The sequence below is a fragment of the Balaenoptera musculus genome, chromosome 10 (assembly GCF_009873245.2).
Source record: "Balaenoptera musculus isolate JJ_BM4_2016_0621 chromosome 10, mBalMus1.pri.v3, whole genome shotgun sequence".
NCBI classification, from domain to species: domain Eukaryota; kingdom Metazoa; phylum Chordata; class Mammalia; order Artiodactyla; family Balaenopteridae; genus Balaenoptera; species Balaenoptera musculus.
This window is the reverse complement of record NC_045794.1, coordinates 61268153-61293899: the sequence shown is the minus strand read 5'-3', so window position 1 is coordinate 61293899 and position 25747 is coordinate 61268153. Positions and strand designations below refer to the sequence as shown.

The 25747-nt window shown below is 41.6% G+C and overlaps 1 protein-coding gene across 5 annotated transcripts in view; it reads right to left on the bottom strand.

Moving 5' to 3' along the window:
* The window catches only part of GLIPR1 (GLI pathogenesis related 1), a 38600-nt gene that overhangs the window by 1611 nt on the left and 11242 nt on the right, over positions 1-25747 (bottom strand). For 3 of the 5 annotated variants that reach the window (XM_036866707.1, XM_036866709.1, XM_036866708.1), the window contains exons 2-5: positions 15517-15787; positions 14470-14715; positions 5412-5524; positions 1542-1627 (exon numbers count right to left, since the gene is read on the bottom strand). In XM_036866707.1, the coding sequence (XP_036722602.1) occupies positions 1542-1627; positions 5412-5524; positions 14470-14715; positions 15517-15690 (619 nt within the window). In that variant the 5' untranslated portion in view covers positions 15691-15787. Of the gene's footprint in view, positions 1-1541; positions 1628-5411; positions 5525-14469; positions 14716-15516; positions 15788-16429; positions 16525-25358; positions 25452-25747 lie in introns of those variants that run through there. The other 2 variants (XM_036866710.1, XM_036866706.1) reach the window with 2 other exon arrangements.

Sequence of the window (25747 nt, the reverse complement as noted above, 5' to 3'; positions counted from 1 at the left end):
GATAGGCATAATTCCTGCCTGTTTGGAATTCAGAGTCTAGTGGGAAAGACAGCTAACCAGTGGCAACAGTTAAATTACTTTTTACATAATTTAAAATTATTGTCTCAGTTTTCATCACAGATTCTAAAGAAGCATTATGAGTCTTGTTCATGAGCATAAAAACATACCATCTAAAACTTTGGGCATAAAGAAGACACCAAAATACCAAGAGTAAACTCAAGATCTGGGATTACAGGAAGGATGAATTTGGGGATAATAGATAATATTTACTGAGTGATACTGTATGCCAGGCACTTGTTCTAGATATAATTTTTTTTCATTCGTTTCACGAAACCTGTGAAGAGGTGCCACCGTCTACATTTCATTATTGAGGAAACAGGTCCAGACACTTGCCCAGCATCACAATGGTGGAACTGGAAATTGAACTCAGAAATATTGTTTCTGAAATCTGTGGTTTTAACTCTTATGTCATACTGCCTAACTTGGAAGAAAAAAAGACATGCTTTCGTAGTGTTGGAGCAACATGAAAAATTCAGTTAACATATTGGTGCTCTGAGAAGGGATTTGTTGCACTATGGCTACATGTTAGTGAGTTCTCTAAACAAAACTAATTAGGAGGGAAAGAATGGTTGAACTGGAGAGAAATGACTGGCTCAGAAAGCCGGTAGAAAAAGCGTCTCTGTAGCTGGAGTAAAAATGAGAACTCAGTGTTTACAAATCAGGAGGAAGGGAAAAGCAGTTGAAAAGAATTTTATAATTTTAAACCCAGAAGGGACCTTAGGAAATGTGCAAGCAATGCAGCACTTTGGCCAAACAAAAATTTATGCAATTAAGCCCCACCCCAGCCCTGCAACCCTGAGGGGTTCAGTTGGTTACAGATCTGGACACAAAAGTCCTAGAGGATTTGCAGAGCTGCAATAGCTTGATTGAGGTTTTCCTTCACACCATGGCAAAAAGTAAAAAAAAAAACATACTGAGATGGAAAGGAATGTGTCTGGGACAGGAACCATAAATAGACTCTTGGCCAGTTGTGTATTAATATTTCAAAATTATGTAAAACATCCTTGGAAACGTATCTTCATTGGCCTACACTGTTCCTCAGTAAATGCTGTCTAACTAGGAAAAAGTGCCACGTTGCAGCTTTATTTCATTTATCTAATTCTGCAGATGAAAATGCAAGTCTTGAGTGCTTGGACAGGTAGTATCACACAATTCAGAATTCTTTTGGTTAACTTTGTTATACAAATTTTTGATCTTGCTGAAATTAGCAAATCTTGGGTCTACAGTTTCCCAGCATCAGAGTCGCTTTGTTGTTTTTCTGATTAGCGCTAACTAAAGAATATTATTTGCTTCTTTAAATTTCTCTTGAACCATATATATTCATTCCCAGGACAGTAAGCCACTGGTTTGATTGCTACCTGATGCCACTTTCCCTGAAAATACCTGTTAGGATAAAACAAATGTTTGCATTCTTAGCTCTGTAGAAAGTCACAAGAGTTTTGAACACATTGTATTATTGGTAGATTGCTCCTTTTACTCACCGCAGAGATTGTCCAGACAGTTGTCATTACTGGGGCAGGCACTGCATGTGGATCCTTTTTTATATGGCCAGGTTGGGTAATTGCCTCTGTGAAGTAGAGGAAAACTGTCCATTAGGAGAGTTTTTGGTTTCTGTCTTTTTTTTTTTCCAGTCGCAATTTATTATGGTCCTTGGCTAAATCCTAGGATGGAAGTCCGCAGATTCAGAGGGTTGGTAAGAGAAGAGGAGAGGGGGAAGCAGAAATGGAAGCCTGCTAATATTTGCAGAGTTCATTCTAGGTGCCCGTGTTTAGGAACCTATGTCTTAATCATCTCAGTTAATTCTTAAGACAACTCGGGGAGGAAGTTATTTTTATTTCTGTTTTACAGATAAGGCAACTAAACCTCTAAAAAATTAAGTAACTTGCCAAAAATCACCAGGTACAGATGTCAGAGTCAGAACGAAACCTAGATTTGTCTGATTTCAGAGCAATACTCCCTCTACTTACTGTCTGGCCTATGTGATCACTGCCATCCAAAAAACTGTCCACCTTAGAAAAGCTACCGTGACCCACATTTTTGTTCTCCTCAGTCTAGCAAACCTCCATAGTTTTTATTGGATGCGAGCCATTTGTCTGGGGAAAGGGCTTTACAAAAGAAAATAACAAGAAATATGGGGGAGTTTCTAAAATGTAATTTGTTTTCACATAAAAGATGTGATAGAATAATAGATAATAATTACTGAATACTCTTCATGTACTAGGCACTGTTCTAAGTATCCTCGAATGAATCAATCTTCACAATAACCCTATGAGGAAGATACTATAATTTTTTTAATCCCCATAGCTAGAGGCTGAGGCACAGAGTGTTAAGTAATTGACCAAGATCACAGATTAGAAAATGAAATAATAACCAAACATTTTATATCCCCATGAATATCTCTGGAGTAGTAATGATGAAAGGCTGTACATTTATTTCAATGAACCTGCCATTGCTCTAATCTTTTTTGGAACTCTACTTTTGGAAAGGAGTTCTTAACTTTTTCATGTCATGTACCCTCTGGCAGCCTGGTGGAGCCTATGGGCTCTTTCTCAAAATAGTTTTAAAATACCTAAAATAAAGTTCATAGGATTATAAAGGAAACAAATTTAGTTGAAATAGTTATTAACATGTTAAAGATATTTGTGATATAGTAATATGTACTTCTCTATTAAGTATTAGGTAAGAGCTAGCAGGGAGTCTTAATAATTACAGTAATTTCAAGGTAGTGATAAAAACTATTTTGAGAGAGATGCAGCAACTAGAAAGTGATATGAACACATCTGTGATAAAGATACAGGTAGTGCAGTACAGTCATAGCTATTGCTGATAATGATTGGAGTGTTATCTTCATAAAGAAATGTTACTTTCAATAGAAGTTAGTGAAAAAGATGTAACTTTTTTCTAATCCAAGTTCATGGACTCCTCTCCCTTAATACTATACATTAATCTTCAGAGTTAAGACATTACTTTTTATTAACACCTCATTTCCAACTAAAAAAATATGTTCAAATCTCGTTTGGCTCCAAATTAATTTAGGCTGTCTCAAATTTACCCTCATGTTTATGCTACCCTGTGGAAAATAGTCAAAGGAATATAGTAGAGATTCTGATAATTATAAAAGATATCCAAAATGGACATTAATCATTGGAGTATCTTTCATTGTTAAAAAGCACAGTACTCATTGAGTAGTTAAATTCTAGAATGTTTTTAATGCAGTCATTTATGCTACTTCATACTTTGTTTAATTGTGCATTCCATACTATAAAGAAGAGGGGAAAATTGCTACTTCAAAAACAAGGCAGTTGTGACTTCTAGGGAAATAGAATTCATCTTGGGAGAAACATGCTACTGGAAAGGCCTGACTTTTGTCTAGATGGGAATGATTAGGACAAAGATATCTACAGTCTCCCAAGGTAATAGAAATAAAAGCAAAAATAAACAAATGAGACCTAATCAAACTTACAAGCTTTTGCGCAACAAAGGAAATCATAGACAAACGAAAAAAACTATGGACTGGGAGAAAATATTTGTAAATGATGCAACCGATGAAGGGAAGTTCATACAACTCAATAACAAGAAAAACAAAAAGAAAACCCAAAAAATGGGCAGAAGATCTAAATTGACATTTCTCCAAAGAACACATGGAGATGGCCAATAGGCACATGAAAAGATGCTCAGATCACTATTAGAGAAATGCAAACCAAAACTACAATGAGGTACCACCTTACACCGGTCAGAATGGCCATCCTCAAAAAGTCTACAAATAACAAATGCTGGAGAGGGTGTGGAGGAAGGGGAACCCTCCAACAGTGAGGGTTTACATTCCCTCCCTGGGAATGTAAATTGGTGTAGCCACTATGGAAAACAGTATGGAGGGTCCTCAAAAAACTAAAAAGAGAGTTGCTATATTATCCAGCAATCCCACTCCTGGGCATATATGTGGACAGAACTATAATTCGAAAAGATAACATGCACCCTAATGTTCATTGCAGCACTATTTACAATAGCCAGGACATGGAAACAACCTAAATGTCCATCTACGATGAATGGATAAAGAAGATGGAAGATGTGGTGTATATATATATATATATATATATATATATATATGGAATACTTCTCAGCCATAGAAGAAGAATGAAATAATGCCATTTGCAGCAACATGGAGGGACCTAGAGATTATCAAACTAAGTGAAGTAAGAAAGAGAAAGACAAATACCATATACTATCACTTGTATTTGGAATCTAAAATATGACACAAACTTACCTACAAAACAGAAACAGACTCACAGAGAACAGACTTGTGGTTGCCAAGAGCTGGTGGGGACGTCAGGGAGGGATGGAGTGGGAGTCTGGGATTAGCAGATGCAAACTATTATATATGTGTATAGCTGAATCACTTTGCTGTACACCAGAAACTAATACAACACTGTAAATCAACTACACTTCAATAAAATAAATTAAAAACACAAAGACAAAGGGACCTAAAGTATTCTGCCCAATAAAGAAGTAGGAAGTTTTAGTTTCGCCTGGTTGCCTGTCAGGGCCTCAGTTGTCTTATCTGCAAAGCAGGGGTAATAGTAGAACTTAACAGACTTTTCATGAAGGTTAAATAAGTTTAATATATGCGAAGCACTTAGAACTGTGCTTAGTACATAGTAAACTTTATACAAACGTTATGGCATTGTTTTTAATTAATCATGTTTAAAACTTCAATGCCATGGAAAATGCTCATATGTAATTTTAAGTAAAAAAATAGAAACGTGTATTTCCATTATCTCAGTTTTCTAAGTATGTGTACAATGCATAAGCACACATATATAAGTTTAAAGGAAGTTGGGGGAGAATGTCATGTGTCTTCCCATTTTCCAAAGGGAGAAAAATGATGTCTGTTTCAAAACCAAAACTGTCAAAAGTAAATGAAATAAGTTATATAAACTGAGAAATTCAATTCAGAGTGGGTTTTTGTTCTGGTTTGAAAAGTTTTTAATAAGTTAATAAACATAATGGAATATTAATCTTCCCATCTTGTGGTATTATTACAATATCCAATTAATCTATGTCCCTGAAAACATTTTAGTCCTCTTACTCTTAAAAATGTGTTCGTGTGTGTGTGTTTATGTAGTGTTTATAAAGGTGTACACACAGACACACAAACACAAACACACATACAAAGAAAAACGTATCAGAATGTAAATGGAGTAGATCTCTGGGCAGAGGAATTAAGGGTAACGTTAATTTTCTCTTTTAGACTTTCTTTATTACCCAGATTTATTTTCTGTAATGAAGATAAATACTTCTAAAATAGTTTTTTTTTTTTTTTTCCCCAGAAAGAGGTTAATTTGGGCACTTACCCTGGTCCATAGTTGCATATAAAATGTGCTCCATTGCGAAGAGTTTCAAAGCCAGAAACTCGAGGACAAAACTGTACTGCACAGCCAACTTTGTAACTATCTGCCCAAACAATCTGAAAGAAAATACGGATTGTTAAGAAGAGAGAGATACTAAAATGAACACTTGAGTATGATTAGGCCTTCATAAACACAGTGAGGCATATTAACTCTACTTAGGTAAAGCAGTTACCACCAGGGAAGTTTTAGGTAGTCAGAATTTCGTTGGAAATTGTGTGTGTACAAGGTGTGTGTGTGTGTGTGTGTGAAATAAACATAAATAACTAATTTTGACAGCTAGTGCAATGAAGAAATAAAACAGGCTAACAGGGTAGAGAGTGACTGCTGGGGAGGAAGAGGGCTGCTTTCACTTGGGTGTGCAGGGAAGGCGTCTCGAGTGTGGAGGCGGCATTTGAGGTGAGGCCTGAATGATGAAGAGGCAGCGCTCAAAACGTGCAGGAGACCAACTGATGGAGGAAGAGCATCCGTGCAGAGGGAGCCCTTGGGGCAAAGGCCCTGGCGTGGAGTCTGCTTGCGTGCAAGAGTGGCAGAAAGAAGGCAAGCAGAGGGGCTTCCCTGGTGGCGCAGTGGTTAAGGATCCGCCTGCCAATGCAGAGCACTCGGGTTCGAGCCCTGGTCCGGGAAGATCCCACATGCCGCGCAGCAACTAAGCCCATGCGCCACAACTACTGAGCCTGCGCGCTAGAGCCCGTGAGCCACAACTACGGAGCCCGCGTGCCACAACTACTGAAGCCCGCACACCTAGAGCCCGTGAGCCACAACTACTGAAGCCCACGCGCCTAGAGCCCGTGCTCCGCAACAAGAGAAGCCACCGCAATGAGAAGCCCGTGCACCGCAACGAAGAGTAGCCTCCGCTCGCCGCAACTAGAGAAAGCCCACGCGCAGCAACGAAGACCCAACACAGCCAAAAATAAATAAATAAATAAAGGCAAGCGGAGCTGGGATCCAGGAGTCGGGGAGAATCACAGGCAATGAGGTCAGAGACAGAGGAGCAGCTCATGGAGAATCTTGTAGTGGAGGGAGCGAGAGTCCCTTTTTCAGGTCTTAGGAAGGTCACTTTGGTTGTTAAACTAGATGGACTGAGAAGAACAAGGGTGAAAAGAGGGAGGGAATTCGGGAGACTGCTTCACTGGTACTGGAAAGAGCAGGTGGTGACTCTCACTTCGGTGATGGTAGTGGGGTTCCCTAGAACTGACCAGGTTCATGGTTCAGCTTAGGGGTAAAGCTGAAAGAATTTGCTTTTGGTTTGAGGGTGGGGTAAGAGGGAAAGAGAAAAATCAAGTTAATGTTTGGGTCTGAACAACATTTGCTGAGACGGGGAAAATGAGGGAAGGAGGAAGTGGGTGGGAACACAGACAAGGGGTTCTGTTCAGTTCCTGCTACTCTTGAGATGCCCGTCAGACGACCATCTGCAGGTCAGAGGACAGAGCATGGCTCGAGACACAAACCTGGAAGACGTGGGAATGGATTAGATCATGTAGGCAAAGATAACAGATAAACAACTAAATGAGAGCATGGGGTAAAGAAAAAAAAAACAGCCAGCAAAACATTGAAAAGGAGTGGCTGGTGGCATAGGAGGGAAGCCAGGAACAGGGCCAGCTTCTGGGAGAGGGATGTGCTGTCCCCCTGGACCTCATGATCAGAAGGGCCCCATACTTGGTTTAATTCAGTGCTGTCACACATTTTAGCACTTTCAGTGGCACTTTCCCCATGATTTTTGAACAAGGGGATCCACGTTTTCATTTTGCATTAGGCCACACAGATTACACGGCTCATCCTAACTGAGACTGTTGGCTGTAATAGAAGGCTGAAGAAAAAAGTATTTAAAGTATTTAAAAAATCTAGTATGTGGATTTAAGCCAGCAATTAAATGCACTCCTTTTTACAGTGATACGAAATTGAATTTTAAATTATTTTTAGCAACTTTGTGACTAGTTGTACCAAATACAGGGAGATGGAAAGGTGAATGAGCTGGAGCCAGTGGGTGCCTTCACAAAATGTAGAGAGAAGCAGTCAAGAAACCATTATGCTAGGGTTTTGAGCTCTGTGAAGGGGAAGCAGAGGGTGCTCAGGGAGTTTACAGCAGGGATCCTGCTCTGAGTTAGTGAGGCCGGTGCTGAAAGTGAGCTGGTCTGGGAGCCCAGAGAAGAGTCCCAGCAGGGGGCACACCTGTGTGAACCAACCCCCGAGGTGGGAAAGACTCACAGAACTGAGACAAGGCCGGTGTGTCTGCTGAAAAAGGTCAAATTTACTCAAAAAAAAAAAAAAAAAAAAAAGAACAAAAATTATCAATTAAGAAGAGCTCTCTGGGGAGAGAGTGTAGCGTAGGGGAAGAGGATTAGGATGGAGGCAGCTCCTCCAAGGCCTGTGGATGGAGTAGGAGGTGGGGGAGGAGCTAGGGAGGGGTGAGCAGTGTCAGGGGGGCTGGGACACTTTGCATTCTGTCCTCCTCCTTGTGTGACAACTGGGGAGGAGCTGGGGAGGCAGGTACTGGTCTTCCACAGAGGATCAGTGCTCTCCTTTGGTGAAGGACGGCCCTCCCTGGTTGAGGTGGGGTGTCTCCCTTCCCATCTCACACCCTAGAATCCCCTGCAGGGAACTCCAGGTAACCAAGTAAATCAGGCCTCTATCTCCCCGAGAGCACCTAGTTTTATGGCCATTCATTCTCAGATTTGATGCTTGTACTTTAATTTCCCAATCATTTTTGTATTTATTTTTAAATTTCTTCATTTCTATTCACTGCATCTCAAAGTGACTTCCTCTGGGGTGCTTTGTTTAAAATGCAGATTTCTGGGCCCATCTCAGTCCTACTGCATAAGAGTCACTGGAATTGTCCTTGAAATCTGTATTTTTTAAAAATTGAGATATAACTGACTACAAAATTATATTAGTTGCAGGTGTACAATGTAATCAATGATCCAGTATTTGTATATATTACAAAATGGTCACCACAATATCTAGTTAACACCTATCACTACACACAATTATGTGAACTTTTAAGATATACTCTTAGCAATTTTCAAATACATAATACCGTATTGTTGACTATGGTCACCATGCTGTACGTTACATCCCCAGGACTTATTTGTCTTATAACTGGAAGTTTGTACCTTTTAACCACGTTCACCCATTTCACTCATCCCCCACCTCTGGCAACCACCAATCTGTTTTCTAAGAGTTCGTTTTATTTTTTAAGATTCCACACATAAATGAGATCATATGGTATTTGTCTCTCTCTGTCTGACTTACTTCACTTAGCCTAATACCTGTAGATCTATCCATGCTAATGACAGGATTTCCTTAAGGAAAAGGTAGTATATTTATATACACACACATACACACAGGTACACACACACACATATTGGAACATTATTCAGCCAAAAAGTTTCTCTAGTTTAACAAGTTCCTCAGGTGATTCTTATGCATGCTAACTGGCCATGTTGGGAGTACGACCGCCTGAGTCAATCATTTTATATTTTGATCCTTTGGTCTTTGAGCACTTTCCTCCAGTGTTGTACCTCAAGTCTCAAGTATTCTTAATCTTTGGGTTCCTCCACACACACTTAATGCTTTATGCTATTATCTTTTATTCTACTTTCTTTTACATTTCTGATCTTTTTTCCAAGACAGTGCAAGTGTTAGTTACCATTCATCTTGTGTTTTAGTCGGGCTCTCTTTAAATCAGGTTGTAATTAACATAGAGGCCATCCTTTTTAGGTTATGAATTTTGACAAAAGCATGTACTTGTGCAGCCGCCACCATATTCAATATCTAGAACATTTCCCCAAAAGCTCCCTTGTGCCCCTTTGTGGTCAGCTCCCACCCCCAGCCCCTGGCAATCACTAATCTATTTCCTGTCCTTGTGGTTTTGCTTTTTCCAGAATGTTATATAAATGGAATCAGTTTAAATGTAGCTTTTTCAATCTGGCTTCTTTCACTAAGCATAAGCATTTGAGATTCACTCATGTTGTTGAATTCATTACTAGTCACTCTGCTTTTCATTGCCGAGTAATATTTATTGCATGGATGTATCAGTTTATTTATCCATTCAAGTTGGCCTCTTTTTAATAGCTTCACGGGCATTCAGGTTCTGGGTTCAACTCTGTGGGCTCTGGGGTTACAAAGACCAAGTTTATATTCCAGCTCAGCCACCCACTGTGTGACCTTGGCCTCAGCTTCCTCGTCTATTAAATGAGGGCAACACCACCTACTCCAGAGGCTTATTTTGACATTTTAAATGGGCTAATAAGAAAGTGATTAGAACAGCTTATGGAACATAGCAAGCTCTCAGCAGATGTTCATGTTTTATTCTCTTATGATTAATATTCTTCTGCTTTAAAACTTCTGAAACTTTTTTTTAATCAGGCAGATTCCTGTTGCATGTTTTCCTTTTTTAATATGGTAAACAAAAATAATTTAAAAATATTAAGAGCTACTCATTGAGAATTTTCCTAGTGGCTGGGTAGTGTTCAGCATGTTACATGCAACATGTTTAACCTCATAACACATCAGTAAATACATCCTGCCCCAATTTTTCCTAGATGAGGTGTGGAACCTAATGCTACTTGACCACAAAGTGCTGTGAGGACAGTCCACGCCCTAAGCAAGATGCTTCCAGAGTGCTTTCCTTTTTAGCCGAATCAGGAACCTATACCTAACAAAAACATTGCATCTGGGGAACCCAACCCAGTGGGGGCAGGCATGTCTCTTCCTTCTAGCTAACAACCCCTTTACACCATCTTCCCCTTTCAATTCTCAGTATGAGTCCATCTGACTCATTATCAGTAATATGCAACATGTACAAAATCAGCTAGACAAACAGTGGAACATCGCACACTTCCGTTGGTTCTGGGAGGGTGTAAAAATAAAAATTTCAACGGGTGGGGATAAAAAGAAATGAGGTCAATAGTGCCATCTAGTGGGCATTCTTAGCACTATCAAACCTGCGCTGCTGCCCACCCAGCTACTTTTTAAATATTTCGTTAGTTATTTGGCTGCACCGGGTCTCAGTTGTGGCACGCGGGATCTTTTAGTCACGGTACGTGGGATCTAGTTCCCTGAGCAGGTTAATTTCCAGCATGAATTTAAAATGGTCCCCTGCATTGGGAGCGTGGAGTCTTAGCCACTGGACCACCAGAGGAGTCCGCCGCCCAGCTATTTAAGTCAAACTATTCCCAAACTTTACAAAGATGAACTGTCGGCAACAAAATATCTAACCTAAATAATCTTCCATATTAATACACCAGAATTCTTCCACAATTTAAATCTCTAGTGAAGACAGAACTAAAGTGTTGAATTAACATGTCAAGAAATATCACACTTTCATGAAGTAATAATGCATCTGGGGACTTCCCTGGTGGTGCAGTGGTTAAGAATCCGTCTGCCAATGCAGGGGACATGGGTTCGATTTCTGGCCTGGGAAGATCCCACATGCCGCGGAGCAACTAAGCCCGTGAGCCACACCTAGAGCCTGCGCGCCACAACTACTGAAGCCTGTGCGCCACAACTACTAAGCCCACGCACCCCGACTACTGAAGCCCGTGCACTCTAGGGCCCACGTGCCGCAACTACAGCGCCCGGGTGCTGCAACTACTGAAGCTCGCGCACCTAGAGGCCGTGCTCCACAACAAGATAAGCCACCGCAATGAGAAGCCCGCGCACCACAATGAAGAGTAGCCACCCCCCCTCGCCGCAACTAAAGAAAGCGCGCGCACAGCAACGAAGACCCAACGCAGCCAAAAAATAAATAAATAATGCATCTGAATCTATTGTCTTTACTCTGTACAACCACTGCTCACTGGCCAAAATCTGAAAATAGCTTGCTTTTTATTAACAATTAAGATGAGGGTAAGTGGGAAGTTATAAATACCCACTTGAGGTAATTTCCAGCATGAATTTAAAATGGCAACTGAGTAATCTTGGACCTCCCAGCAAGATTTCTTGCAAGGATAAAAACAGGAAGTCTTCAACCAAGCTGTCAGAGCCTTCTTCCAATTGATGGAAAAATAGCTCATGGAAGAAATCTAAACTTTGTTCAATGACTACTAAATACTAGTACTTTACTAGATAAGCAACGTATCTTATACCTGAATCCCAACTCTTCCTCTTACTAGCTAAATGACACTGGGATAACAACAACTTGACCCCTCTGAGCCTGTTTATTCATCTATGGATAATAGCATCTCTTAGAGGTGTGTGGTGAGAGTTGAATGAGATCTTAAATGTAGAGAGCTAAGTACCACATTCACTTAAAAAGTAGTTGCTGGTGCTGCATCTTCCCAGACCCAGGGGGGCCCTGGACATCCTCTCCATCATTTGAGTTGGGGGTAGACTGTAGCGGCCTCTTAAAGAGAACAGGTTAGGATCACTCACTTTGGGCTCTGCTACCTGTCTGAGAGGAACTGGATTTTAGGAAATGTTTTCTTATGTCCCAAATATTAGCCCTCTTTTTTTTTCCCCTAGATGCAAGAGGAAGATTTACAAGTAAGCTGTTAATTTGGGGAGGGCCATCTCTGAGATCTCAGGCCTCTATGACATATAATGAAGTTTCCTCCTCTTGTTTTGACTTCCTGGAATGATGGACATGAAGTGTCTTTTAACTTGCAGGGTTTAGGAGATTGTTGTCAATTTAACAGTCTTTGGATCACTGTGTATTTGGTGGGTTAAGCTGCTTGCCATTCTTCTGAAATGCCAAGTTCATTTGTACACATTGTACATCTTCTACACCTTGTTAATTTTGCCTGGAGTTCTTTTTACATTCCTTTTCATTTGACAAACTCTCACTCAGTTTAAGAACCAACTTATATGTCTCCTGCTGTATGAACAAGTCCTGTGTCTCCATACCTCCCTTTGGCCAGGTCAGTTGCTCTGTCCCCATTGCTCCCATGGCACCTTGTCAGTTTCTCCGAGCTGCACTAGCTATACGCTATAATACATCCACTTACACACGTCTCTTCCAAATAAAAGTCACCTCCTAAGGGTCAGGGGCCATTCCCAGCTGCGTCCCTCATTCCCTGCCCCACAAGCCATTTCTCCTCCCTCTCACTTCTCTGTGATTGTACTCCCCAGTAAAATCTTAGCACGTAAGCTATGATCTCAGGCTCTGTTTTTTCAGGAGTCTGGACTAAAACGCATGACCTGTACCTTACAAAGTGCCTAGAATAGGGGAGAAGCTTAAACACCGACTGAGTGAGAGTCAGCACCTTCAGACTGACAATTACTTCTGGAGATTAACACCACAGTGCATAATGGCACCAGATACCATTTGTAGGCACTCTGGATTTAGCTTTCTTGCCCTTTAGGATTTGTGGGAATCCAATGAAATTTATTTTCTGGTTAAGTTTATTTGTTAATATAAACCAAAATTGATGGTTTATTGGGCAAGTCTAGGGGAGACCTTACTTATATTTCCAAGAAAGGGACCGAGAGGCTACTGATGATTTGATAGCTCCTCCTTGACTACAATAACCTTAAGGTGAAAATTTCACTGAAATCAACCCTTTCCCTCTCATTATAACAATTTCCTATAACTGTGCCAAACATGTTTCACCTATAACACCACCAGTGAGGTCAGAATCTTTATAAGGCTGAACTACATTGAGAGTTTTTCTACCAACATTTTGCTCTTTAAAAACACCTAATATTCCAAGTTAACTGGCTTGTTAGAAATGCTTTTGCCCTCAGACGTCATTTCAACAATTTTTTTTTTTAATAAATTTTATTTATTTATTTATTTATTTATGGCTGTGTTGGGTCTTCGTTTCTGTGCGAGGGCTTTCTCTAGTTGTGGTGAGCGGGGGCCACTCTTCATCGCGGCGCGCGGGCCTCTCACTGTTGTGGCCTCTCTTGTTGCGGAGCACAGGCTCCAGACGCGCAGGCTCAGTAGTTGTGGCTTACGGGCCCAGTTGCTCCATGGCATGTGGGATCTTCCCAGACCAGGGCCCGAACCCGTGTCCCCTGCATTGGCAGGCGGATTCTCAACCACTGCACCACCAGGGAAGCCCCAACAATTTTTTTCTACATTAAAACCAGTCAAACATAGGTTCACTACCTTTAGTTACTGGTTTGACAAGGACTGCCAGGAAATAAAATAAATAAAATGGGGCCAATATAGGGAGGCAGTATATTAAGAAGATTATAGAAGACTTTTCCTAGGGATTTGTTTCCACCATGTTGCAAATGTGAGTTAGAGTTAGGAAGCCAAAACCAACTTGAATTAAAAAAAAGAAAAAAGAAAAAATCTCATCGAGACGCTCTGAATGTGGCTATTGAGATTAATACTGTAGATGTGGGTGCAGGGTAGCTACAGGATTATTTGTACAAATTTATATGTTGACCTCTCCACTGGGTCTGGCACTTTTTTTTTTTTTCCTCTTTATGTGGCACATCATAGATTCTTAGTCCATGTTTGAAAGACTAAGAGGATATGGAAGCATCAACTATTATTACCACAATTTTTTTTTCTTTTGGCCACACTGCGCAGCATGCGGATCTTCCCGGACCAGGGATCGAACCCATGCCCCCCTGCAGTGGAAGCGCAGAGTCTTAACTACTAGACCACCAGGGAAGTCCCCTTCAATTCTTATTGATGCTTCTGTCTGAGAGGCTTATTTCTCCCAGTTTTATAGTCCCAGAACAACTGACTCAAATTTCCTAGAGAACTCGTACCTGGAATAAATCCATTCACACATAAGGTCCTTTGATTGCTCACAAGTGGAACAAAATACCATGGGAAGACAGGTGTGATCAAAATTATTCAAAGGCTGTGCAGATTGGTGGGCCTCACATTTTACCTATGTCCAGGTAACTACACTCTTCAAGCACTATCTCCTCTGGTATTGGAGTCTGTCCCATTTATTTATTTTTAAAGTAAGCCTGTAACCCCTACTCTCTCATATTTACAGGGACACTAGCTTACTCTATATTTTTCTTAACACCAGATTCCAGCTTTCTCCTCACCCTTGAAATGACGGCTTCAAGAGAATATAAGGCAGATACTTACCTGAGTATAATGGCCACAGACCTTGTCACATTTCTGAGTCTTGAAGTCATAGTATTGAATTTCGTTGTACCAGTCTGTGACGGCTGAAGACACAGAAAAGAGGGACAGAGACCCAGTCCAGAGGTTTTCTCCCAGCGAAGTGAAATTTGGGTGCAGCTTGTGGGGTGGCTTCAGCTGTGTGTTGTGTGCAAACTGACAGTTTCTTGCCCATGCTTTTGCAATTCGGGCTAGTACTGGGTCCCAAGTCTGCAGAAATAAATATGAAACACTAGGAGGGTCAAGAATGGAACTTGTTACCCAACGCTGTAACCGCAGTGAGCAAAGTGGGAATTTGCATGGGAGGTGACGTGCAATGTCCAGAATGGAGAAGGACCACAAACATGTAGGTCCTCCATATGAGAAGGATCATATTATGGTCTTCAAGTTTTGACTAGGGTTAGTGGGAGACATGATAATCTAGTTTCGAGGAATTTAGAATCAAAGTGAGTGACACAGAACAACATTTCACTGAAGGTCTATTATGTTGCCAAATAACATATGCTGGTTTCACATATTTTCTGTAATTTCATACCTACAGTAGCCCCTATCGTAAGAAGCTCAGAAACGTTAAAAACCAGGCCAAAGCCACAGACCTAGGATTCAAACCCAAGCCTGACTGAATCAGAATCCTAGCCTTTCCCCCAGACGCCCTGCGGCCTTCCTGAGAAAGTCAGTACTCTGCCGGCAACAAAAAAAGTCAACTTAGAGACAAAAAATGAAACCAAAAAAAACTCATAAAAATTAACAGGCAAAAAAGAGGCATAAATTGCACCTGAGGACGTGTGCAAAGGACGTGTCCAAAAAGAGAAGTAAAACATACTTGCTTTATAACAAGAATTGAGTAGGCAGAGCGAAACTGGGTTCGTTTTGATCGCAGGTGGTGAATTTAAAGCACACCTTCATCACCGCGAGAGCACTGGTCAGGATTAGCAAGGATTCACCACCAAAATCAATCCACATTCGTTGTTTTTGACTGACTTCTGCCACAAGCACTCATGTTTTTCTTACCATGTACAGCATATCACTGGCTTTTGGAGTCACTTCTGATCGGAACTTGTTGTGCATTCGAACACAGTCTTTGATGAAACCTTCATTTTCGATATCTGGCAAAGTATTTGCTGGAGAGGAAGAACTGGAGACCACAGAGAGCATGCAGGCTGTCACAGCAAGTGTGACTCGCATGCTCAGACTGTCTGGCGTGGAGCCCCGGAGGCTGGAATCCAGAGGCACTGCAGGTCCCGAGGGTGGGTGAGCCAGTTTTACAAAGCACAGTCGGCTTCTGCTTTGAGAAAACGGAAAGCAGAACATGAGTTCATCACAAGTGTGAAGAAAAGGGTTTCTCCATATATGGTTTGCAGCTCGTTTTGTGCCCTTAACCCTGTCTTTTCGGTGGTTCTCAGTGACACAGCACCTATTACAACATGGATTTTTACGAGGCTACATCAGACTTTCTTTTGAGTTGGGGGATGTTTCCAAAGGAAGTTCTGGAATCTCCAGAAATAATAGTCCCAATTTTTACTGAGGTTCTGGTGGTTAAACAAAAGCATCTCTTATTTCCATAAAGGTCTTGCCAAATACTTTTTAAAAACCTTTTTTTTGGAGTCCCATCAGCACACCGTGGTTAGAATATCTGGTTAACATCATCGCTCGACCTAGAATTCATTCACAATGCTGAATGTGATGCGGTTGAGTCGATTTTGTCCATTCCCCTCCCCCAAATGAAGAAAACAGTTACGTAAACTTCTGGAGGCAGCTGGCTATTGCTGCCAGTGGATTCCTAATTTTGCAGCCTTTGCTAAACCTCTGTGTGTGCTCTTCTCCTAGATCACAACACAGAGCCTATTTCCTGGCCCTTCAGAGGCATTAATCTCCTTTGAAGCTTTAATATTAGCTTTGTCCACACTCCAAATTGTTGGCTTACCTAATTTTGACAAACCTGTTCATCTATACTGCCATGAAAATAACGGGACTGCTGCAGGCATTCTAGGACAATCTTCTGCTTCTCAAGATACGTCCCTGTAGCGTGTTTCTCATGCCAGTTAGCTCCTGCGGCTTTAGGTGTGCCCCATGCTTCTGTGCGGTGGCTGCAGCTGCCGCCTTGATTGACAAAGCCAATTAGGCATGTTAGGCTCCCCTATTCATCTCTATGTTCCCCAGGCGGTGTCAGCTATTCTACAAGTTCAAAGGATACAGCAACTCTCTACACGGTGACAGGCCACTTATGAGCTGACTTTCTCATCATCTTACGTCGTTGTAACCCTTTGAATCCAGCTACTTTACTACCCCTCCCTGATGGAGAGCCCCGCTGTATCACACATGATTGCCCTGCAGCCGTAGAAATGGTCTCAAAGCCACGAGAGGCTCTCTCAGACACCCCTTTAGGTAACCCAGACTGACTTCTATTTTGTGATGGCTCCTGTCAATGAAATTTCTTGGGAAACATAACTGGTTACGCTGCAGTTTCCCCTCGTGGGACTCCTGACGCTCGTTCTGATGCCACAGTAAAATCAGCCCAAGCTGCTGAGCTCATAGCTCTTACTAGAGCTTGTACCTTAGCAGAAGGGAAAACTGCCGCTATTTACACAGATTCCAGATGTGCTTTTGGAGTCTGCCTTGCTGTTGACACAATTTGCCGATCCCGTGGCCGCTTAACTTCTGCAGGTAATCTTATTGCTAATGACCGTATAGCAGCTGCCTTATTACAAGATATTCACCTCCCTTCTAAAACTGCTGTTGTTCATTGTTCAGCCCATACCAAGGAAATGCTATATCTTTAGGAAATGATCAGGCTGACAGAGTTGCTAAAATCCAGCTCAAAATGGACACCCTTATTCCTTCTCTACCGAATTTTTAAATTTGCGCCTTTATTCTTGACTGATTTTATCAACTGTTAAGCAAATGCCCCGCAGTCTGAAAAAGGCAAATGGGTACAAAAGGGTGCTAAACAATTACCAGGTGGATACATCAGGTCAAATGGACTTCCTATAGCCCCCTTTCCTTTAACCTTTTGGCTTATATTCCATCAAGTGGGATATATGTGCAGATGGGGGAGAATTAAGGGACTACAAGACAATTGGTTTTGCCCTGGCATCCATAAAATTTCTGACCAAAGTATTTCCCTGTGCACTACTTGTAAATCTCCCCAAATTTCTGGGAAATACCTGGGATACCCCAAGAAATCCTCCAAGGCCCACATTCCCCTTTGTGGCACTCCAAATGAATTTTATAGATTTCCCCCCAACTTTAGGCTATTCTCACTGTTTGGCTGTTGTCTACATGTTTCGTGGATGGACTGAATCCTATTGGACTAGACGTGCCTCAACCACAACAGTGGTAAAGACATTTATAACTGAGGTTATTCCTCACTTTGGCATTCCTTTATGGATTGAATCAGATCAAGGAACTCATTTTACAACATAAAGCACTTGCTTGCAAAAACTCTGGGGTACTCATTACAATTTCAGACCCCATATCATTCTCAATCCTCAGGGAAAGTGGAACGTAAAAATCTAGACATAAAAAAACTTTAGGAAAAATCTGTCAAGAAACTGGTCTTAAATGGCCAGAAGCTTTGCCCTTGGCCCTTATAAAGATCCAGAATATTCCAAATAGGACAGATGGACTGACCCCTTTCGAAATGGTCTTTGGATACCCAATGTCCATTGGTATTTCTAAACCTTCCGTTCCTGGGTTAAGTGAAGATTATGGGAACTTAAGTGAACAACCTGATGATATGACTAGCTAGATACAACAACAAATGTACTTGAAGCAGGTAGAAGGGGCTTGGCTTCCACCAACTGATAAGCCTCGCCATCATTTCAACCAGGAGACCAAGTGTACATCAAGGTCTTTAGAAGAAAACATGTGCTGTCACCTCCCTGGGAAGGACCTTATGAGGTACTGCCAACCACCTACACTGTCGTCAAAAGGAAAATCCTCCTGGATCCATGTAAGCCATGCCAGTATAGGCCCAGAACATCCCTCTCAAGACAAGTGGGAGACAGATCCCCCAGGTGACTTTTAAAGATTTGCAGGGCCAATTCCCAGGCCCCAGAAACAGCCAGCATCATGAAGTAGACAGCTTTTCCCAAGATCACAGATCAAGAAGCCTCACTTTCACCTATCTCCCTTTCCCCACTTTTAAGACTCCCTATACACACACATTAAAAAGAAAAAACAAAAAAAACCCCACTTTTTCTTATTAACAAATCCTTTCTCTGCATTTATTAATCATTTATTAGAAGGCTAGCTGGAGAGTGCTTGTCTCTTTCTATCTTATTTCTCCTCTAAGTCTCCACTCTGGGCTCGTTTTCAACCTGTGTTTTGTTCTTGCTAACCCTCCCTTACCCCCTTATGCTAACTTACCAAACCCTGGCCACGCTAACTCAGCCTAACTGTTGATTATGTCAACATCTGCATAGTGCAAAAGAGCCTGAACTAGTCTTGGTTCCTGCTGATGTGAACGTGGTGGGCTAAGTACGTAAGATGGATGAGCGGCAGGGTATGATTTCCATGACAAGAAAATCATCACTCTGCATCTTCTTTTAGTGAGTCATTTGGGCCCCAGAAAAAAATCTGTAGAAGCCCAAAGACTGTCCCTTACCCAGATAAATAGGTGAAAATTTTTCCCTTTGCATTAAAAGCAAACATGACACTGGACCTTTCTTGGGTGACATACCAGGACAATATTGCAAATCAAATTCTGTGGTTTGGTTCCACAGGTGACATCTTTAAACCTCTCAAGGAAATTGCAAATGACTCTAGCACCACCATTTTGGGAACAAATGTCTGCCAAATCACCACATGTTCTGGATGTCTCAGAAGTCACCCTTGTACAATTTAGGATACTGCAGCTGCCCCCATGATTAAGCTGCCCCAAACCACAAACTATATACGGGTGGATCAAAAATCTGGACTTACTCTGGTTAGGTGACAGAAATAAGCTTTACAGCTGCCAAAACCCAACAACAGATCTCCTATATCAGCTATTTTGCAATCTGTTTCACTCTCACATGTTGACAGGAGCGCATGGAGAATGGAGGCGTTTGGACACTACAGCACCACTGGCAAAAGTCATGGAATACCCCAGACCCTGGGAATTACAGCTTCCATTCTAACCTTGTCTGTAAACCACTCTAGTCTTTTTATTTTATGTGACAACCAAATGCATAAAGGGTTCCTGACTAAATGGTCAGGACCATGTGGATTTGGATACCAGTCTCCTTCTGTCACCAAATACTCCACCCTAAATGCCAGCCAAATTACAAACATGAGTTCCTTTGTTCATAAAGTTGTGCCACATAAACATGCTTGCTGAGAAATCACAGGGAATCTGCTGCGTATCACAATCCCAATGTCTTTTCAGCACTGAGGGTCTTATTCCCAAGCTTTAAAGATTATGAATTGGAAAAAGCAATCTCTCTGCAGTAATGGAAGAAGAGTTCAACACTGCTATGCAAACCCTGAAAATACTCCAATCAGAAGTTAATAGCTTAGGGCTTCCCTGGTGGCGCAGTGGTTGAGAGTCTGCCTGCCGGTGCAGGCGACACGGGTTCAGGCCCTGGTCTGGGACGATCCCACATGCCACGGAGCGGCTGGGCCTGTGAGCCACAGCTACTGAGCCTGCGCGTCTGGAGCCCGTGCTCCGCAGCAAGAGAGGCCGCGACGGTGAGAGGCCCGCGTACGGCGATGAAGAGTGGCCCCCGCTCGCCGCAACTGGAGAAAGCCCTCGCACAGAAACGAAGACCCAACACAGCCAAAAATAAATAAATAAATAAATAGATAGATTAAAACACACACACACACACACAGAAACCAAACTGCTTGAAGATGGGAAAGGAAATTAAAAAAAAAAAAAAAAAGAAGTTAATAGCTTAGCCTCTGTGGTGCTCCAAAATCATCATGCCCTAAATACACTGACTGCCCAGCAAGGAGGAGAGTTTGTGCAGTCGTTGGTGAAAAGTGTTGCTTTCTGTGAATCACAGGGCAAGTAATATCTAACTTACATCTACTAAAAGAGAAGATTAACATTTTTCATCAGATAAAGGGAGCTCACACATATCATTGGACTTAGTCCCAGGACTGGGGAACTGGTTTACCAGGGCATGGGGGAAATGTTCTCCAATTTGTTCCTTCCTGTTTGTGTATCTTCATTCTAATATATGTTCTCTTCTCCCTTTGCTGATCTCTTACTAATTTATTACTTACTTGTATCTCCACTGTCACCAGGTCAGCTTTTTATACATGAAATTAAGGAGGTTTCAGAGGAGGGAACTGATGGGGCTCAGGGCAGGCCGCCCCAAAGTGCAGATTATCATCAAACTGAAAACAAGCAAGGCACAAAAGACTCGGGAAGAACATCTGACTGTCCCCCTAACTGCCTAAAAGAATTTAAGATAGAAGGCCCGCTCCAAGAAGGGGCTATCATCATAGATAACTAGAGTATAATATAAACTAGGTGTGGTAGACAGGAAAGAACCTGGCAAGGCCTGTTTGATCAAAGTCTTCTTTGAGTCCCACTATCTCTAGATGTCCCAGCAAACACTTGTTTACCAAGCATTAACTCTTTTCATCTTTTTGTGGATTATCTTACTTCCCCTAGAAGTCCCAGACCTCTACCTCCTTCTCCTTGGTCCAGAAGGACATATATACCTCATCTTGCCTTATTATCTTTGTAATTTCTCATGCTTATGTGAATTCCCCATATGTACGTATTAAGCTTGATTTTCTCCTCTTAATCTGCTTTTTGCCATTTTAATTATATGACAAGCCAAAAAGAATCAAGAGGGGAAGGGGGTAACTTTCCCCTCCCCACAGATGCATGTGTGTAATATATGTGTGTGGAGGGGGGTGACAGAGCGTGCCCATGAGAAAGAGGGGGCAAAGAGAGAGAGAACAGTACAAAGAATACTGGTCTCAATTTCAGATTTCAGTTTAAGCTCTGTTCCTAACTAGCTGTAAAACCTCAGATGAATTATCAAACTCTCTAATCCTCAGCTGAATCCTCTCTAATCCTTTACTGAATGAGACTAAGAGGACCTTTTCTGTTATACCTTCTTAATCAGAGAGGGTTTGGGAGGATCAAATGAACTAGCTAACATATTAATTCAACACAACTAAATTCCTGCTCTGTGTATTCAAGTTAGTAATACAAGATAAAAACATAGTCACTGCCTTCAAGAAGCTGACAGTGGTAAGAGCTGTGAGCTGGTGGTGACAAAGACAGGGAGAGTTGAAGACCAGGGTAGAGGAGAACAAGGGCTAAGGACTCACAGGTGAGGATGCCTAACCCATTCTGGGAAAAGTAGAGATGGCTTCCTACATATAGCAGTGAGGTCTTCACTGAGCTGGATTGGTGTTGATCAAATGAAAAAGGGATGGAGAGATGAAAGAAATTTGGGGGATAGGAACTGGATTTCTAGTTGTGAAGTTGGAAACATGATGTCATGGCAAGAAGAGAGAAAGAGCCAGTTCACATTGTCTCTCTCTATAAAGATGACTTCAAGTATTGCTTACGTCTGGTAGGAAACATGATACCTGGTCTCATGGAATTTAGAATCCAAATGGTGCTTTTATGCCAATCAGGAAGAGCTATAAGACTCAGATTAAGGAGGACTTCTGGATTCTGCCAGTGATTTGGATTTTATCACAAAGCTGCTGGGAAGTTATAAGAGAGATTTTACTATAGGGCTATAGGTGGGGTGTAATCTGGTTTTAGAAAACACCAGTGTTTTAGAAAATCAAGAGATATGGAGAATGGAATGGGGTGGGGGAGGTATTAATATCTAATGGCAACTCTTAAGAAGTTAAGAAACATTACAGAAACCTAAGGTGGAATTATTGTTGCCACACACATGCACAAAAAATCACCTCACAAGGTACTCATATATTATAATTTCAATTATGTTCAGGCTGCCTAATTTATACCAGCATTCCTTTCCATTATATTGACCTAGGGGAAGCATCTCCTTGTGTAGGGCTCAGAGGCAAGCTTTTGATCAAGGGAGTGACAATCAACAGTTAGACCTTCCTCCAGCTTGAGTTGGTAACGAGGCCTGAAGCCTGCTTTCCATCTTGTTGTGGGTCTCTGAACTAGACTGCCTGGGTTTTGAACACAAGAACAAGAGAGGTGAGAAGTTGCAAGCAAGGAAATTCCATGATGTTTTGTGGTTGCTTGAGCAAACCACACTGTACATGTACAACTCCCAAGAATAAGCAATATTATCTTGGTAATGAAATAAACTAATTACTTTTCTCTAATTTCCAAAAATAAGCAAAATGGAGTCTGCTATTACTGAGACCATTTTTTACATGATTCTGCAGAGCAACTTAGCTCCTCAAAGCTACAACCCTCAAACTTCTTAATTCATACTACATTCCCACAACAAAAGCCCAAAGAAGTCATTTGCTCAGAACAACAGGAACTTTTACCTGTTTCAACAGGCTCACAACTTTGCCAAGTCTTTCCTTTTCTTATCTTGGGTCTTCACCATAATCTCCTTGAAAAGTATGTGTGTGTTAAGAAAGATTTGTTTTCAGGGTTTATCTCTGAATAGTGGCACTTTTTTATTCCTTTCTCTGTTGTTTATGTTTTTTTTTTTTTTTTTTTTTTACAATAAGCATATACTATCTTTTTTTTTTTTTTTAAAGGGAACGCTATTTATTTATTTATTTATTTTGGCTGTGTTGGGTCTTCGTTTCTGTGCGAGGGCCTTCTCCAGTTGCGGCGAGTGGGGCCACTCTTCATCGCGGTGCGCGGGCCTCTCACTCTCGCGACCCCTCTCGTTGCGGAGCACAAGCTCCAGACGTGCAGGCTCAGCAGCTGTGGCCCAAGGGCCCAATTGCTCCACAGCATGTGGGATCTTCCCAGACCAGGGCTCGAACCCGTGGCCCCTGCACTGGCAGGCAGATTCTCAACCACTGCGCCACCAGGGAAGCCCAACTATCTTTATAATTAGAAAATAAACTGAAATTTTTATTTCAGAGAACCATGGGATCTGTATAATTGTTAAAAAAAGAAACCACAGGCCCAAAATGGAGTCACTTATGTTGTGCTCACAAAGACTTAATACCTAACCTAATTGCAGTTAGAACCTCCCCCAGAAATGTAGTCTTAATTGCTCTGTCTGGAATTTTCTGGTCAGTGCCAATGAGGTCATCTGCCACATAGCCCCTTTTCCATCAACCAAAAGAAGATGAGCTTTCCATTTTGTACAGCTCCTCTGAGCTTCTCTCTGTTAGATGGGTTGCTGCCCAATTCATGAATTCTTGGATAAAGCCAGTTAGACCTTCACATTTACTCAGTTGAATTTTTGTTACTTAACAGATTTGGTGGCAGTGACAGTGGGATCCAAAGTTATCTTCTGATGGCATTTAGGGACAAAGAGAAACACAGGTGTGGTACCCCATACAACCTTTGAGTTCACTGTCTTTCCTGTTATTTTCGAGGGCCATTGGTAAGTTCCTTTTGGTTTTAAGCTCCACTCTCTCTGCATGGAGCCCCCCATCTAACTGGCTTTCTGCAATTCCCTATTTGGTTGGAAACTCTGACCTTGGTTTTGTCTCCCAATCCCCAGATTCCATGGTGGTTACTGGCCAGAGTTGACTGGGTCCAACTTAAAAACCAAATTGAGTCTGAGGTTGGACTGGGTCCCACTTGAACTGGACTAAGTCCAGCAAAGTCTAGTTGATAATGGGAGAAACTTGAGAGTCACAAAAAGCTGCAAAAATGGTTGGGCATGCATTGAGCATTTAAGAACTGTTACAGCACTCACCACTTAACCTGAAAACTCCTGTGTTAGGGTAAGTTGGTCACGGAATGGGTTAGATTGACACTAGGTCACCCGCCAACCTCTAGAAAATTTCTGTGCGAGAAGGTGCACTGTGAAACATCACACAATTTCCAACTCAGCAGCACATCACTTTTTAGATGTTAGTTTGACACCGAGAGACCCCAAAGCTTAACTAAATAAATCAAAAATGCGTTCCTTAAAATCCAAAGAGCTAAGTGTACTACCTTACAGCACACCCACCTATTTTATAGGTGAGAAATATTTGTCGTGGAAGCTCCAAGAATTTGGCTTGGTAACCATGAGGTTGGGGGTCAAAGAGTTTGGGGGCTGGACAGAGATGTGGGTTAATCTCTATTTTCAGCCCAGGTCCTACCAAATTGCTGCCAGCTCTTGGGGAGTTACAACCTAGATTACAATGGCCATGACAGAACATTCAGATTAGACAAGGTCATTTAAAAAGTGCACTTGAAAGTAAGGGTTCTCAAATTAAGCAAGCAGAATGGGATACCTATTTTAATTAGTACACAAAGGAATTCAAAAGGCTTCAAAATTCCAAAATAGCTTCATGGGGGAAAAATAAAAAAAGATTGTTGCAGAAGACAAATGAAGATTTAAAGACAGGAGATCATACGTAAAAGTTCACCAAACCATTAGCTTTACAGGTACAACAGCTTCAGGGCCAGGCACCTAAAATACCTGGTCCCCCACAGGGCACATTCCTAGGGGCCCGTCATTAAAACGCTGACCTACGGACTGTTGTTTTAGTTGTAATCAACTGGGACACTAGAAAAGAGGTTGCCCTTCAAGGGCCTATGATGATTTGTCAACATCAATTCAAATGCCTTCATAATCCACCCCTAAAGTTATGCTCCCTTATAGGCCCCTTCCAGAATTGATGGGACTCCAAGACTCCAAAGGATTCCCTGGGAAAGTTTTAAGCTATGCTATTTTCTTAAACAGCCAAGGGAAGTTAAAATTAAAATGAATAAGAAACCAGAGTCTGCAGAGGGGATTCCTGGAAAAACTGGCAGAAGCCAGTTGAAGGGTGAGAATTCTTACCACAATCTCCTGAATCTCTGTAATGCTCAGCTGAGAGAGAAAAGTAAAATTTCACGTTGTCCCTTTCTTTCCAAATCCAGACCTATTGGTTATTGATGCTTCCTCTCCCAGGGACAACTATTACTTTCTTGCTTGTCTAGTTTTGTGTCCTAAGAGCTTGGCTTGGCTTTCTGCCTGCCTGGGACAAGCAGGCTATTGGTTCTTTAGCTATCTATGGGAGTGACTCTAGATCTTGGGAAGGTGGTAACTTGCACACTAAGATGCCTTTTGGGTCCATGGAGTTATTTAATACTGCCAGAAATATTTACTGTCTGTTCCAGCTGAAACCTAGCAAGATATTTGAAAGGATTTAATAACTTTATTTTTTTATTTTATTTTTTTAACATCTT